Source organism: Falco cherrug, chromosome 1, assembly GCF_023634085.1.
Source record: "Falco cherrug isolate bFalChe1 chromosome 1, bFalChe1.pri, whole genome shotgun sequence".
Lineage (NCBI taxonomy): Eukaryota > Metazoa > Chordata > Aves > Falconiformes > Falconidae > Falco > Falco cherrug.
The window spans coordinates 107,266,503-107,284,326 of NC_073697.1; the positions used below are offsets into that span (position 1 = coordinate 107,266,503).

General features: G+C 39.3%; 1 protein-coding gene across 4 annotated transcripts in view; it reads left to right on the plus strand.

Moving 5' to 3' along the window:
- The window catches only part of TPST1 (tyrosylprotein sulfotransferase 1), a 31,822-nt gene extending 18,229 nt beyond the window's left edge, over positions 1–13,593 (plus strand). For 2 of the 4 annotated variants that reach the window (XM_055697078.1, XM_027806347.2), the window contains exons 4-7: positions 9,134–9,184; positions 10,527–10,602; positions 11,646–11,693; positions 13,068–13,593. In XM_055697078.1, coding sequence (XP_055553053.1) covers positions 9,134–9,184; positions 10,527–10,571 — 96 coding nt within the window. In that variant the 3' untranslated portion in view covers positions 10,572–10,602; positions 11,646–11,693; positions 13,068–13,593. The remainder of the gene's footprint in view (positions 1–9,133; positions 9,185–10,526; positions 10,603–11,645; positions 11,694–13,067) is intronic. The other 2 variants (XM_055697088.1, XM_055697094.1) reach the window with 2 other exon arrangements.
- Positions 13,594–17,824: the final 4,231 nt, after the last annotated feature.

The window sequence follows — 17,824 nt, forward strand, 5'->3', positions numbered from 1 at the left end:
CCAATTCTTTGCTGTCCTTTGTAGAACAAACAAAAGATGGAGGAAGGTCTGGTGCTGATTAACCTAAACTTAAGGATTTTAGTCTGAATTTAATGTTGTTGGAATTTGAGTAGTTAGGCTATACAGCTGTTTATCCCTGGAGGTATCAATTGAGAAGCTCATTACCATTGTTTGAAATAAGAATAATTAACTCTTTACTTCTGTTCTTTTGACAATGTGCACTTTATTAAAAGAAAGTGGCTTTTGCTGCTGCAGCAAAGTGATCATTGGAAGAACTGAATTAAACAGTTTAAAAGGACCATCTTCCACTAGCCTTCTGATATTAAAAAATACTTGGTTGGTATGCTGATGGGCTAGATACTAATTGGGGGGAAAAAATGACTTTTTTGTGAAGTCTCTAAACATTTCTGCATTGCTTCTTTTTAGAAGCCCTCCCTGGGAAACGTTTTTATTAAAGAAATAGCTGATCAGTGTATTAAAGGGTGGCAGGTTGACTATTTTAACAGTTGTTAGCTCAGCGTGGAAAGTATTACCTACCTTTTCTGGTGGGGATAGCGGTTAGCATTTTATAGGTGTCCTGGTACTTACTGTTTTAAAAGGCTCACAAACAAACTTTTATGCACTTAATTCAACCCCTTTAAATAAATAAAGAAAAGAAAAAGTGTGCAATACTACTACATGCAGCCTTGAAAACAAAATCCTCATGTAACAACCCATACATACTATAAGACTGTGACCTGGATCCAAATTTGTATTGTAGTGCAAAAATGTATTATATTAATAGATAATAATAAATTATTAATGTGTGGCAAGCTTAGAGTTGTAGAAATCATATGGATTTCAGTTGCTTACGGTTGGGTGGCTTCTTGAAATCTATTTCAGTTCAAAATGGAAGAGAGAAATTCAGGTAATAAAGCCACAAGCATACCTTTTAAAGAAAAAATTAAAGCCTAATTCAAAAGGCAAAAGTGTATTGAGGTTTTTTTTCACAAGTTTGTTTTGAAGCATAATTAGCTTGTTTACTAATGTTAAAAACAGCTGTGAAAAACTGAGGTTACTGTTATAATAGCTGATCCAAATATTGCAAGCATAGGGAACACTTGTTAATATTTTGACTGCTATTTTAATTTAATAGTTTTACTTACAGGCCAAGATAGCATTTTAATTTTGTTATTGTAGTACCCAACGTATATTTTCCTAGTCACTTGTCCTTTAACAAAATTAATTTTGCTTACAGTGTTTGTATAGAGAATGAGAGGGGTGTCTTGAATTAAGACTGAAATCTAAAAAAGCAAATGGGTAAAAGGTGGCTAATCTTTGAAACTTACAATATTCCTTTTGAAAATGGAGAAACATGTGGCTTTCAGAATGTCGTGTACCCCAAGGAGCCATTTAAAACGATGGCTCGGGTCAGTGTTCCAGTTTGCATTGGGATGGCTTGAATTCCTCCCAGTCATTTTGCTTTGTTTCCTCCCAGCTGGTTCCCAGCAAATCCCTGCTCAGACGGTGGGGTCCTCTGTCTTTCCTGTCACTATGGAAATGCTGATGTCCTGATTTCCTACGGTTTCCAGATTGAAGGTTTCCCAGCTCCCAGACCAGTTTGCTGCTTAGGTTTACCTAATTCTTGGGGCAGCAGGCTCATCACGTTTTCTGGAAGTGCCAGGCTTCCTGGCCGGTGTGCATCTTGCATAGTAAATTGCCAAAATGCTGACCACTGAGCTTGGCCTTAAACCAAGTTAGTTTTGAAATAACTAGTATTCTGGTTGGTGATCAGTGGGAGCCATCTCACTTCTGAAAAATGCTTTGCTTTGTTTTCCCCACGGCTTTGGTTTTATTTGGGGATGGGGGACAGATCCAAAAAAACTTAAAGGTGTTTGGGAAAACAGAGGGGGTGTGGAGAGAGGGTGGGAACTGTGATGTGTTAATTCTGCACATCAGGGAAAGCATATGCTGCCCTGGGGGTTTCCCCTCCTCTTCCATGAACCTATGCTAATTTATTTCTTGCTGCTGCAGCTTGGAGAAAAGGCATTTATTTATATTTTTTATATGTATGTATATAAATAAAAAAATATATTTATCTAGATTTTTCCAGCCTTTAGGAACTGGCACTTGGCAAGTTAAGTGTCTTATTGCATGCTCTTAGCTGGTGAATTCGAAAATTCCTGTAGCACTACTTTTGTTCTGGCTCTCTTTAAATTTCTTCCCCTGGGATAGTCTTTCACAGAGGTCTGTACTGGGTACAGACCCAGTTGCTGGAATGAAGCTGTCCATATAAAATCTTCCCAAAGTTGCTCTTCAGTGCACGATAAGAATTCCATATAAATCTTGCATGTAACTTTATTGCTTCACTTTGTGTTTGGAAGCTATTCTGTTATATTTGTTGTCTTAGAACTTTAAACTGAACACAGAACCTGAACTTTATTCATTGAAAACAGGTAAAGTTTAGACTTCTAAAGCTGAACTGTATTGTGTTGATATAGTAACCCCTTAGAGTGGCTAACTTGAAATGATGTTGGATTCTGACACTTGTTACTCTAATACTGCCACAGTTTCTTAGTCCATTTAAAATTGCATGAGCTGGCACTTTAGGTGAAGGAAGTTACGCCCCATCTGGTAAACAGAAAGCAATAGTAAGGGGGAAGGACAGATCTTCTATTTTGGGATTTTTTTTTGTGTGGTTTTGAGTGGGGGAGTCTTTCAGTTTTGTGGGGGTTACGTAATACTGGCTTAAATTGATTGTGGAAGTTGCAACAACAGGGTGGAAGCCCAATACCACTGAAATTACTGTTGGGAGATTCTGGCTGCATCTAAAGATGGAACAACACCGTCATCTAGTTCATTGCATAAAGTGGAATGAAAATAGGAAAACTGGTCAGGATGCAAAACATACTCATAGCAAGAAAGCCTCTTTTGAATGTGGACAGGTCAGTATTTTATGACAAGAAGTCTGTATTGCCCAGTTGTAAAAGATTATTGAAAAATATTCTGAACTTTAAACTGCATGATGTCTTTGCCCTAAAACGTGCTTAAATGCTGCTTGTAGAACTGCATTTCTACTACACTGTGCTAACTGCTCTGTGCAAAGTCTGTCGCTTCTTGGAAAACACTACAAGTTAGGTTTAACAGTGAAAATAACTGCTCAGCAATTTCAAAGCTGCTGCTGTTTGTCTTGAAGGTAAGAACCAACAGTGCAAGGGTGCCTAAAACAAGGGCTAATACCGGAGAAGACTGGAAAGGAATGGCCAGGGTGGTGCGAAATACTAGCTTCCCCTAAGCTTTCTAAGCAGTTATGTCCTGTTGATGTTTCTCTTTCCTTTCTTTTCTCCTTTTCTGTCCCCCTGTCGGTGACTTGCATATATACAGGTTAAATTTTTTATTTCTTTTTCAAGTCTGGAAACAAAATGATGATTCTCACCAGCTAAAGTACAGTGCCTGAATAAGAATTTCTGTGTGCTTATAGGTAATGCAAGGAAAACAATGTTTTCTCTTGAGTGTTACCTGATTAGGACAGCAAAATGGTTAGCTTGGTTTTCTGTGCTCCTGTAGCACCGCAAAACCAGGATAAGATGCAACCAGTGTTTGTACTGTGTTGTCTTAGTTCTGCTTTTGTTTTAGGAAGTAACAGGGTGAAGTTAACTTCATCTCTTCTTGCATTGTCTCCAAGTACTGTGTGGTGTTACGAAATAAGACATCTCTGACAGTATCTGCACTGGTGGAGTACAAATCTAACATGAGTGTAACAGATGTTTCTGATGTTTTCAATAACAAAGCCATTAACTTTTTGTTTATCTGTTTTATGTTAGGCCTGACAATATTATCTTTTATGACACACTGTCTTGTCTGGGTTAAGGAGCACAGAGCAGAGAACGAAGTCTGAATAGTGTTGCACTGTTCAGCAGATCTCTGCATGTGACCTCCTCAAGAGGCAACCTTTAGTTATTCAGTGACTGCAGAATTGTGCTATCTTGTGTTTTTCTTGTAAGTCTGTTGCTCGTCTGTTCATTTTATTGTAATGATTGCAAGGGTCCCTTCCTTATAGTTACATAACTGACTACTTTCCTCCCCCCCCCTAAAGTTTTAACAAATTCTATATCCTGAACACAAAGGAAAATAACATCCTGTAACTAAAAGGAGTTTTCATCTGCAGATGATGCAGAAAATGCAGATAATTAAGCTGTCTGAATCAGTAGCCCAATCGTTATATGATGAATTGCAGAATCACTCCATGTTAGAAGAGTGTCTGATATGTCCTTATCAATATTGTGAGTGCATAAAAGTATATGTCAGCAGTTTAACAGAATATAACAGAAGTGGAGAACAGCTCGTAACTGCAAGACTGACTTATGCCCAGTAGAAGCTGGCTTATTGTTATGTTATGATTGGCTAAGTGGTTTCCTCTCACATCTGTAACATATTACATTAGATTTTCTTTGGCACGTACCTCCCACTAAATGAATTTGCATGCTTGAAATATATTTTCTAGTCGTTTCTTTTAACTTCTTCATGAAGTTATGTTCCTTGCCCTGGAGAGATCGAGAGACTGAAGTGTACAGAACTCTACGGAAAAAGCTATGGTTTTCATCATGCCTGTTGAAATACATGTGGCTTCTTCTAATCACATCCGAAAGTTGTTATCTAGCTCTGGTTTATGTTTTGTTGATGGTATTTTTCTGCAGTAACATTTAGAGGAAAAGAGAGTTCTACTAACTCCTGTTTCATGCCTGTTTTAAATTGTGAGGAAGTATCTTCTGCTGTTAAATGGAGATGTCCATGACAATCATGATTTCAAGACTTTGAGCTTTTAAAGGCAGAAACAATCTGTTGTAAAGGGTGCAAGGTATATTTGTAGTAATGCATAAGAATAATGACTGCTGCCAAACCTGTAACTGGAGGTGTGCTGTAATGACAGGCTGCTCAAGACCGTGCATCTCTTTGCTGGTTAACGTAAGCATAAAGACATTTGACTTTGTGGGCATTTTCTCAGACATTTAAAACAAATCGGGGGTTTTATTTCATCTGTGTTGGGACCAACAGCGCAGGCTTTCTCAGTGTCCTTTAAATTTAATACCCTCTTTAGTGGGTGTTTCTTCTAGCATGTGGATTCCCAACTGTATTGTTTTTCTCCAGAGGTACTGCTACCTTATTTTAAAAAAGCCAACCAAACAAAACCTCAGTTATGCATATATATGATTAGTAAGACATACAGAGTTATTAACCAAAAAAAAAAATACAGAATTAGGTATGGTTGCAAGCTGCCTTTTGGCAGACATTCATAGGCCTATCAAATCTTGCTCTCCGTGTTGTTCCTACTGGGTAAATACATCTAGGATGTCCCTTTCCTTGGCAGTTCCAACAGTGAGGTGAAGAATTGTATAAGCCTTGTAAGCTGCCTTTAAAAGTTAAAGAAGGTCTGAAAGAGCAAGATGAGGGTACCTCCGTATACTGTACAGCAGAAGGTTCTTTCCAGAAAGAGGCACTCGTTCTGGTTTTGCCAGTGTTCCTTTTTTTTTTTTTTTTTTTTTTAATGCTTAAACATCGATAGCCTTGCACTCCGCAACTTTGATGTTTTGAAAATCTACCAAACCCAAGTACACTTAGTTGCAGGCTAACTTATAGACAAAAAGACCTATTATCTGTGTGTAATGGAACTGACCAAATATAATGTGACTCTTTGTAAACCGGGCTTGACAGCGGGTGAAAAGGAGTGCTTTAATCTTCTGTGAATTACAGTTTACTCTTGAGTTACGGTTCTGTTCTTAAGTTTTCCTTTTGTATCTATAAGGGTTTTCTCAGACAGCTAGACACAAAACTTGTTTTCTGATGTCTTTTTGAGAATAATAGGCATTTAGTTTGGCTATAAGAATGTGTTTTGTTTTTTTAATAGAACAGCTTGAATACTGCCAACGCTGAACAACAAACTGACATAGACTTAAGATTCCCCCCCTGCCTCTAGAAATCCGTTTGGACTTGCGAAATAGTTCCCTTAGAAATGGTAAACACCATTTCTGCTCAATTTTATTGAATTCTTGCTTAGACTGGAAATAATTCCAATGTCCTGCTTCTGCCCCTCTGCTGCCACTCTCTGAATAATGTGTTTTAGACTTCGAAAATGGAAAGAAAGGAATTTTGAATCTGAAACCTCTTAATTTCTTTGGCTGCAGATGGAGTCATTGTTTTTAGGATTTCTGTATTGTAGTTGATCCCTGGTTTGTTTTTTTTTTCAAAAGGGACCACTTACTGTTTTTGGAACTACTTAAAACCAGTTTCTATGCAGTCTCAATCTTGACAAAGCCAGCATTCTAGATAATGTCAGTTCTGAACCAAAATTAGGCACACTTGTGTGTTAAACCTAATCTTCTTGGCCCTGTCACTTGTTAGATTTGTGTGAATTGTGGTATTTAATGTGAATATAGTATCAAATGCCCCTGAAATGTTTTCTTTCCAAGCTATGACACTGGTTTTTATTTTTCTTAATAGTTAGTAATTATTTTTCTTAATGCTGCTGATGGATGAATACCCTTGATTGTTGCTATTGGATGATAATTAGGAGTAAATGCTACAAAGGACTTTAAAATGGTAAAGGTTTTAGAGCAGCCATAGATACAGATCTGTAATACAAAAATTAGACCAAGTCTTAATTGCAGGGAGAAGGAAAGAAGGAGGCTTCCAGAGAGACAAACATGGTTTTGGTAGTTCTCTTTCTGAATCAGTTACAATGTACCATCCTCATCAGTATTAACAGTTTTTAAGAATTTCCAGATAAAGACTGTAGCTGTTTGCCAGAACAGGTGAAAAGCATGTCTGTTTCTTCCAACATCAGCGCTCATCTAATAGAAGATAATGTTGGTTTTTTTTTTCTTGTGAACATTGCCTGGGTAGTTCTATAGCATTTTTTGATGTGATAATATTGTTGATTTGTAACTTCCATTTCTGCTCTCTAGAACACAGTCTACATTTTAATGGCTTGGTTAAAAGCTGAAAATATTAACTACTCTCCTTCATTTATAAATATTTATAGCATATCTAGGCTTCAGTAAGCCACATGCTGAATTTTTGACCAGTGTGGCTTTCATTAAGGTTTCCATGGGAATGACAGTACCCCCTGGCTGAATATAAATGAGAGCTGTGCCTATCGCTTTGAGTCAGCCCTTCTGTTTTATCTAAAACATGGAATATCAGGAGAGGCAGTGTTCTGCGATGTGTGTATATAATAATTCCTACTGTCACGTTAGGATTTTGTGAAACCTTGTTCAGATGTGTTCAGCCTAGCCAGTTGTGTGATAATATGATCACAGCTACACAAAACTACAAAGAACTGGTGACACTAGAGTGTTTGGTCTTGTTGGTTCAGTAGAACAGATGGTAAAACTCATCAAGCATTGCACTTTTTGCAAAAAAAAAAAAAAAGAGGTAATACAGAATATTTCACCCCCCCCACGCCCCTTTGGAATGTATTCCAGTTTAATCTCAGAAGCAAGCAGCTTTTAAGAAGTATCCCTAGAGAGAAGGCAACACATTGCCAATGTATTTCCTAATTGGTCAGATAGTGGAAACACTTGTTTGGTGTGGTTGTTGGTATGTTCGAGGATATTTGTTCCTTGCTCTTTCTCCAAACAGTGTTGTTTCAGATTTATTGTTATGCTCTAAAAGACTGGAAACTGTGATGATTGCAAACTCTCGCGAGGTCAGGCTGGTAACGAGGGTGCAGTTGTTGTAGAAATTCACACTCATAGGAGTCGCTGATGGTAACTTGTGACAGCCCTACTAGTAAGTGGAGCTCTTTTGTACTTGTATACAAAGCTATTAAATCTATATGTCTATTAGTATAGAATAGACGATGCCAGTTGGAAGGAGCTTACAACGATCATCTAGTCCAAATAGGAAAGGATTATTGCACTGGTTGGTTTTTTTCTGTAGATGAAAAGCAAATTAGTAATTATTAAATGGTATAAACATTGAGGAAAACTTAAGTCTTATCCAACCCTGTGTTCTCCCTCCAGGAGCTGGGGTTTTAGCTGTGTGGTTACAGCCTTGGGAGGGAAGGGGTCGGGTGTCTGTTCTCACGCAGTATGTTTGCTGAGTGGCTCAAGATCTGACACAGAGTACTTGGGGGAAAACGGCCAGTAAGATATCTGTACCTATTATAATAGTATCTGTATATCTTTAAAGAATAAAGCAAATGTATAAACTTTCCTGTTACCTGAAAATTACACCAGCTAGATAAGTGGAATAAAGGGATAGATCACTGTAAGATAGCGTAGGAGATGCTGACGCTCCTTGAGTGTTGACCATTTTAACAGCATTGAAACTTAAGTTGTTGGCATATTCAGATGATGCACTGTCTCGAATTGTATCAAAACCAACAGAACTTTCCTTTGACAGCATAGTGAGATGGAATCAGTTGTTCAAGTGTGATGCTTCTGTTTGTATGAATGATTTTTTTGTACATAATGAGTACTGTGATGCATCAGAAAATGTATTGTGGGACACTCGTTGAGTTTCTTCGCTGTAAAATGTCAATGTTTGAGAACTGAATGTTTTTTTTGTTGCCTGGCTGGTATATCAGTACTGACACAGTCCATGAGATTGTGACAGGTAGCTCTTTTGAAAAACTTTAAATGGAGAATCTTTAAATTACGAATTGTAATTAAACCCAAAGGTGAACTTTAATTTATTGAAGGGGCTAAAATGTGAAGCAACAGATTTGTTTTATATAAAACTTAAAAATGTTATGTGTTGTAGCAAGTCACTCCTAGCGCATTTAATTGTCCTGTTGAAAATCTTTTCCTAAAAGCATAGTGAATGGCTTCTACAGGACTTAATAATTCAAGGAAGCTTGAAATGTAATGTGCGTTACATGGTTTTACCATTTTAATGCAGACAGGGTCACTGTTGAGTACAGAGCAAGCCTGGGGCTGAGTGTACAGCTGTAGAACTACCTTGGATGACCAAGCCTTGTGAATAAAACCTGCTTTTACAAATACATTGTGCTCAGTTTAGGTAGATCTGGTTTAGCATTACTGGATGCTAATAACCTAAAATAATGTATTTTTTTCCCTCCCTTTAAAAAGCTCTTTAGCATTTCAAACAGTAGGAACTGCTAGCTTTGAGTAGTATGTTTTTCTTTTTCCAGGTCTACAAAGGTGAATTTCAGCTTCCTGACTTCCTTAAAGAAGTGCCACAGGTACAGTATTGGATTTGTTTCCTTTTTGTGGGTGTAGTGGCAAGTTAGTATGCAGCCAGTCTTCATAAACCACTTCATAAATTTTTTTATTTTCTGCTAGATCGTAAGAGAACAGGTGACTAGTCATTATAAGAATATCTTGTCTATGAAGACTGAATGCTCCAGTGCTCTTGCACTCAGCAGTCCCAAGCATCTCTTGAGTGCGTGTGTGTCAGTGTGAACAGTACGATGCTTGTAAACCTGAGCTGACTGAGTATTGCTGTGAAACTCAAGGCACATTTGACTCTTTTGTGTAGACCAAGCTGCAAAGTTTGTTATTTGTAGAGAGGCTTTATCTTTTGCCTTGCAAGTATAGTACAGGGAGCAGAGATAAGTAATGAGAGATTTTTAAAAAGAAATACTACTGTATCAGACAAAACAAACAAAACAGTTCAGCTGTGGATATCAATGGAGTGTTGATAATCAGGTGAGCTATTGAACTTCAGATTTTACTAAGAATTCATAATTTGGTACCTTCCTGTAATTCAGGAAGGTTTCTCCCTCCCATAGCCTTGCAGATTTAAGCTCTGCTAATGTAGCCATGAAAATCAGAGCAGATTGTCTAGACAAGGGTCAGATCATTTAATTCACCTTTATCAGAGAAATAACAAAAATTTTTGTATTTTATTGCTTAAATGAAATATTTTATACGAAATAAGAAAATGTAGCAGTTGGTTTTGTTTTCTTGGGTGAGAGTTGCTCAACTAGGTTCAAAAATAACGGGTTTTGTAGGCTGTATAATTGATGGTAAATGTATAAACGTCACCTAAAGTGCTCTCTACACTGTGCTTTGATAGAAAAAACAGCGAATGGCTGGTTACTATCTCAGGTGTGTTCAGGTAAAGCTAAGGAGAAAAGTACTTGTTTGGTGTTTGGTGTTTTCTTTTTTAATTCCTTCTGCGTATACAGGAGTACAGTGTTGCAGAATTGGGAGAGAAAACATTTTTCAGGGCACTCTGCCTCCAGGATTATGTATCTCTGCTTGCATTACTTTATATTTCTACTCTTTCCAATCCTTAATGATACATACAGTACAGAACTTTGTTTAGAATGTGAGTAGCCTATGAAAAGTAAAATAATTTGCAATATCTTTACTTTTAAAAGAAAAAACTGCACTAATGGGCACAAGCTTTCTTAACTTTGGATCCCCAATGTTAGGAAAGGACTCTGATTGTGACCTTTGTTAAAGACTGAAGAATACACCAGAGAATCTACCACACGCATATAAAGCATTTTGACTTACTCCGTTCATTCAAACAAAACCTAATTGATTAAAAAGGAAAATTGGTTTCTTTTGTTCCAGCCAAAGAAGACAGTAGAAAGGAAGTCTCGTGGCAAGATAAAATGAACATGGATCAGTAAAGTCGAATAGCTGTGGTGTCTGTTTCATGTTTTCAGAATATAACTTTTTGCTGTGGACACCAAATCTTTCAGATAAATCTTTGTGTGATCTCTAATGTGGGCTTTGCTCTTTTACTGGATGTTTGCCTGCTCTCACCCTTTGAACAGTTAGTGCTCATGCTTTGCAAGATGTGCTCAGCTAATAGAAAACCATTAAGAACCTGGCACTACGCAGCTAAATGTGCTGTTGCTCACAGCATTGTTCACTCTCAACCGCTGGCCAAAATGTCTACACAGCTTAACGGCAAGACAACTATTTAAATGTGTGCTGCTTAAAAGTTATTGTCAGCAAATGTATTGAGAAAGTGCGCTGTAGTTATTTCTAATGCTTTCAAATGCAATTATTGTGGTTATTTCAAGATTATCTACAGCCTTACAGATAAAGTTGCAGCATATGTGGCTGCAAGCACAGGGTGTGTCAGAACAGGAGGAGATTAAATATTGCCAATAAGGATTTCTGGAAAATGGAGGGAGATAAACTGCCTTTAAAATCGAGCATACTGTCTATACATAGATAGCGTGCTAGCAAAATAAATGATGCTTGATCTGCCTACTACAGTATTTGTAGTTAAATTATGCTGTTTGTATTTTCCAATTATCTTGTGATACGTAAAAAGAATTTGGTCCACTATTACTAGTAAATACCCTCTTTCAATCCATATGGTAGGGAGGTTTCAAAATGGGACTCCGCCAAATTTCAGGAGATGGATTTATACAGTTAGCTTGGTATAATTACAGTATTTGCCAAACTCTGAGCAGATTTATCCAAAGTAAAGAAAGATTATCTAAAAAGCAAAAATAAGCTTTGGAAGAGTAAGAGAATATTGCTTAAGCCATAAAAACTGATGCTGGAGTTGAAACCGATGCTGATAGTGTTCTCCTTCAGTATTACAGTAAAGATAAAATTAACATAATGTAGCTTAACAGCTAGATGTTTTTGGGAACAAACACTGGTGCTGATAATGGTATCTTTTCCTCTAATGTAAAATAGCTAATTTCATTTTAATTATTTACTTGACAGACTGAGCCTATGGAATAGAAGACAGAATGGCTATTTCTTGCACAGAAGGTAATAAAAGAGCGTGCAGTCCTGCTCATTTGCTGCTCTTGATTTAGTTAAGGTGACTTTTTAAAACTTGTGTAACTCCATGTAAGATTCTGGGTAAGAAAAATATGAAGAAACGGATCTTGATTCAGAATCTGTAAAAATCACATTGAGGTAAGTCCTAGTGGTGAGAGCTTACAAGGGCATAGTTGATGTGCTTTAAGAATCACAATGCAGTTCTACACAGCTCATCACAATTAGCAGTTATTTGCTATGCTGCTGTATTGGCAGTGCTATTTTAGAGCTTGAAATTGAAGGGAGTACATCAAATGATGCCTCTACTCGTCCAGGCATTCTTCAGCAGAGTTTCTTGTTCATGTTAATATCTGTGTGTCTTCCAGCACTATGGCATACTTTGTTAAAGTAGTGAAACTTTAAAGATGACCCTGTCTTTGTTTCTGAATCAATTGCCCTTTCTAGTTAGAGGAAACTGCTAAAGATGAGCTCATTGGTATAATTTGCTTTTAATATGTCCCATAGCCAGTACTTCGAATAAACTGTATTTTAGTTGTTGAATTCACAATGACAAGATTGTGCAGGGAACTCAGTAAATTCCAGAGTAGTTAACGAATGAATGGTGCAAGATTTACTGTATTAATCCAGGATTTTTACTTGTCAACTGTGTTATTAAATGGTCTAGCTTGACAGCAAAAGATGGCAAAATGCATCCAGTTTAAATATAGCCAAAAGCAACAAGCCACACAAATATACCCAGCATATTTTTATGTGGCCATAAATGCAGCACTCTCCATAGCCCTAAATATAGTCTAAAGCATTCTACCAATTAGAAATAATGGATATAAAAGTTTTCCAAAGATTACTTGTAGCCCTTCATCAGAAATCGATAGAGAAACCATAATCTCTTCATGTAGTGGACAAATGACTAAAACATCTACTTCATTTTGCTGCTTACCTCTTTGAAAAAATGTGTTTCAAGCTACAATGTTTCTATCTAAAGCTGCTGCCGGGTTTCTGAGAAACAAAATTAACTTGCCAGCAATCACTGCCACTGGTACCTTGTAATGAAAGAGACACTTTAGGGATATAAATGCAGCCCACTTTCACAAGTATTTTGAATGTAAGTGGAAATACAGTTATGCTATTTTTTTAAAAAAAATCTAAATATGCTCCAAGAAGTAACTCTTTGAATAAACAATGCAAAAGGCAGCCACATTCCTTACAGGAAAGAATTTTAGTGCCTGTGGTTAGTCTTGACAGTGACTCTTCACCTAATGAGATAACAGCCTTTACACATTATTTGTAATTAAAAAATGTTGGATAAAACCAGAACATTACATCTACAGCTCAAACATAACTTTTTTTTTTCTCCTCCTTTAGAAAAAAAGACTGCTGCCTTTTCCGTGGAAATGATCTTACAAGGACTGTCCCACTGAGATCAGTGAGGTGTACTGCTCATGGTCTGCTTTTTTCAGAATTTCCTCTCCCGTTTCTTTCATAGTTTTTGTTCAAAATTTTGCTGTTGTGAGCGCATGCAAATCTGTTCAAAAATATTTAAAATCACAGATATTAATGCAGAACTGTATTACATTCACACTATTTTTTAAGGTTTTAAAAAACGCAAAGCAATGCCTGTCTCTGAAATTGCTCTTCTGTCTTAATTGCAAAACTTCATCTTCAAAGATTTTTTTTTTTTTTTCCTGTAGCAGTTTGGTTTTAAATGTATGAAGCTTTCAAGAGTGGTCTGTGCTTGTCCTTAAAGATTTATTTTTTTTTTTGTGGAACAGTTGTTTTATTCTCATGTGGAAATTGTTAAATATCTTTTATTTAAAAAAACTGATAAGTGACATGTACAATTACAATTCAATGACCTTTTGTATTTTTCAAAATAAATGCTTTAAATGTGGTTCTTTTCTTATGAATGTGTTTTGCCTCAGAGTTAAGATTTAAATAATGCAAGATACTGATGGAAGAGATGATCTCATGTCCTTGTGTTTGGATCTTTGCTGGCTTTTAACAGGTGGGAGAGAAGGAAAAAATAAATTTAGAGTATCCTAGTGAGAGGTGAGCTTTATTTACTGCAGGAACAAGCAGGTACTTTTTAGCTTATTGCCTTTGTTGCTGCAAAGCAGGTGCTTTGGCCACCATCCCACCACCCAGCAGCCCACCCTGCCGTGTCCTCAGCCCGCTGGCGTGGGATTTGGGAGTTTAAGGGTGCTGGAGGTGGCGTGGGATTTGGGAGTTTAAGGGTGCTCGAGGTGGCGTGGGATTTGGGAGTTTAAGGGTGCTCGAGGTGGCGTGGGATTTGGGAGTTTAAGGGTGCTCGAGGTGGCGTGGGATTTGGGAGTTTAAGGGTGCTCGAGGTGGCGTGGGATTTGGGAGTTTAAGGGTTCTTCCCCACATCCCTGCCTTGCTGCCCGGCGGTTCTGCCTCTTGGAACCGCTTTGCCTCTCCCGCTCTGCGGCTGTAGCTCTGCCCTGAGGCTGCGCTGCTGCTTTTTTACACCTGCGCGTTCAGGAGCGACGTTTCAGGAAATGAGTTAATTTTACGGTTCGATATAAATTTCCCAAATCCTACCCAATCCAGGTGTGAAGGTGTGAGGAAAAAGTGAAGCCGGAGCGCCCCCCAGCGCCGGCCCCAGGCAGCGCCGGTGCCCGCCACCCTTTCTCCCCGCCCCCCCCCCCCCCCCCCCCCGCCGCCGCCGCCGTGCGCGGCCTTCGGTGGCTGTGAGGGGGCGCGGGTCGGTGGGTGACGGGCCGTTCCCCTCGGCCAGGAGCCGCAAGGGCGGCGCAGTCCCGGCCCGGCCCGCTGCCGCCCCCCTGGGCTCACCCACGGGCCTGGCCGGGCCCGCCCCGCCGCGGCCGTTCCCGCTCGCCGGCAGAGGTGGCGGCGGGCGCTGCCCCCGCGGGCCGCCAGGGGGCGTGGGCGCGGCGCTACGCGGCCGGCGGGGGGCGCTGGGCGGGCAGCGCTGAGGCGGCGGCTGCTGCCGGGCCGGGCACACGCAGGCGGCCCCCCCACCCGCAGGTGCGGGCCGGTGAACGCCGTAACCTTTAGGCTCTTCGGAAGGACCTAGAGCAAGGTGCTAAGCCACAGTTTAAAGTGCCTAATTAACGCTTAATTTGCTGGGCAGCCGGCTTCCCTAGCATCTGGCTCCATTTCGGAGCCCTCCCCTGGGCCTGAGCTGCCCCATCCCCTGACAGGACGATGCCACCACGCTCGGGGTGTGACTGGAAATTTGGGTCAAGCTTATGAAAGCTTGTCGGTGCTGCGGAGCCCTGTGTAAGGTGGTGGTTGCTGCGACCAGTAGTAGCATTTTTGCACCAGTCATTCAGCAGCTGGTGGCTTGGCCTCCCTGCTGGCCCGTGCCCACCCAAGAAGGCCACCGGCCCTGAGGTGTCGTGTCGTGTCCCACACAGCCTCTCTTACGGAGAAGTTGCAGCATCCCTTTGTCATACTCCTCGTTGTGTTTTGTGGTGACTAGAGATGCTGAGCATGTCCAGGATTTTACAGTCAAGCGGCATCCCTTCATCATACTCCTCATTGTCTTTTGCTGGTGACTAGAGGTGCTGAGTACATCCGGGATTTTACAGTCAAATGCATAATACAGCTTACTGCAGCTCAGGGATCCCTGCCCTGTTTCAGGATGTTTCTTTGCTGTTCTGATGTGGATTCATTAGCATGAACTGCATGTCATGTTTTCTCCCACTTTGTTCACACAAACCTCGGGTCATCGGAGTCCAAGAATGCTGCGGAGAGACTGCGGAGTGGTGCCTCGTTCTGCATCCTCACAGGGAGCCAGTTTCTCCTGGAAAAGGGAGAGACTTCCTAACAGTCTGGTTGGTGTCTCCCCAAAAGAAGCACCTTCCAATGAGTTCACTTTGAACAGCAGTTTGTGCTGGTCTCCTATGATGGACTCATACATCAGTACCTTGATGAGAAAGACTTTGACCCTGTAATCATGATGTTGTTTTCTTATAGGTATGTAACTTTGCTAGCAGTCATGTCACCTCAGAAGGAATTGAGGAGAAAGTTTTTTAAACCAATATGGAAAAGCTGAGGGAACACCAGAGCCTTGAAAGGCTTTTTTGAAACACAGCACCAAGTAAAACTCAATGCAGCTGTAGGGTTGCTATCACTCCCTAGGGAATGAAGCAAAACTGGCAGGTCCGGTTCAGCTAAATGGTTGTGTGGTTCTGTGATTTAGTAAGCTTGCTTTGGTGTGTGGATGTGAGCGAGGATCTGAGCTGTCAATAACAAAGCTCCGGAAACGAACCTCTGCCATTTAAATGACATGTAGCTTGTAAACTGGAAGGAGGTGTTTCGGGTAGAGTTGGATGGTGCTGCCATATGGTTCAGTTAAATATCTGATTTAGTAATAATTTTTTTTATTGATGATGTCTTCTCATTAATTATCTGTTGATCTGGACCTAGACAAATTGGAAAGCGAAATGGATGCAATTTACTTAGTTTAAATAAACAAAACAAATGCTGTGACTTTAATGAGAGATTTAACAAAGAAATACTTTTGTGCATAGTTTATAATTATGGTGCATACTTTAAGTGGCAAGAAGAGGATATTCAGATGGAGATATATTCCTCATGAAAGGAAGAGAAATGAAATGTAAAGAACCAAAATCAGAAGATTGTATGTCGGAAAACTGGCGAGTGATTAGCTTCTGTTTTTCTTTCAGGAAGACTCTGCTCCATCAGCATACTGCTGTTCCGCTGCTCTGTGTCCTTGGATGAACAGGAGGTGAAGCAGATCTGGAGAGGAACTTTGCTTGCCTTTTAATGAGCATTAAAAAACAGGTTAAACTTGTCAATGATCAATCTCTTCATTTTACTGCCACTAATCTTAGTCTTGAAATCCTGGACTAATTATGGGCTGATGTCTTGCATGCTAAACCTCACTGTTTAGGAGATTGTTTTGTGTGAATGTTCCAGTGGCAAAGGAGGTCATTACTCCTGAGTGTAACATAATTAACATATGCTCTCTCATGGTTTTTTTTCCTAAACCTTTGTGTCCTGTTGAAGGAGGATTATGAAGGAGGAAGAAGAATTCCTTTTTCTCAAGCCTCTGCTTCTGTTGGGAGTAGAGGACCTTTGTGGTAAAGTGCTAAATGGATGAATTTACCCAAAACACATTCTGTGGTCTATGATTCCAATATGCTTAATGGAGCTGAATTTGTTTATTCAGAGTACTCTCCATTTACTTGAAATCTATTGGACATTCTTGAAAAATGTAGACAATTAAAGATCACATTTTTGGTCAGTCTTGAGTTCTTTTCAGTAGTCTTAGGGTAAGAGAACTGGAAATGTAGCATCAAAGCACTGGTGTCAAGTCACAGCATTATAAATAATACATTCACAGTAAATACAGGCTTGCACTCAATTTTGGATCTTGTAAATCATGCTTCTGCAAGCTGTTTCTTGATGATAATTTGTTTACTTTTTAGAAGAGTCCTACCAAAATAATCTTTCATTTATTTTGTCCATGTTCTTTATCTGTGAGGCATAGTTAACTCTTTTGATAATTGATGATGTCAGGATAAACGTTTCAGGACAAATTTTAAAATTGTTAATAAGCTGTGGACATTGAGAAGCCCTTCCGTCCTTATTTATCTGCCTATGCATTGTACTGTGGTGGAAAAATGATTATGAAGTGAAAGCCCATCTTCTGAACTGTAGAGAAATTAAATACTGTCTTGAGCTGAGATAAACCTTCTAATAAGCTGCAGTTTAAAAAGAAATTTTTGAAACTTAATGGTACCTACTTATCTCGGTTTATTAGGGCATTAAACAGCATCTAGAACTCATCTCCAAATTTTTGTGAGAGTTGGCTGTGTACAGTCCCACTGAATATGGAGGTTTTGCTCTGATAAACTCTGTAAGGAATATGTTTTGACCAGGAGTATCCTACTTCTCTCTGCATTGCATTAGCAGAATTAGTAAGGCAAAATAATTAATAATGGTTGTAAAAATTGTATGTCATTCCTGCTTGTTTATTTTGATTGGAAGCAACTTTTATGAAACAGTCAAAAAATACATGTAGATGTGCTTGTGCAAATATTCCTCCTTTTTTTTTTTTTCCATTTTATAATGATTTGAGAGAAGGAGCTTGCAGGGTCAGAGAGCCA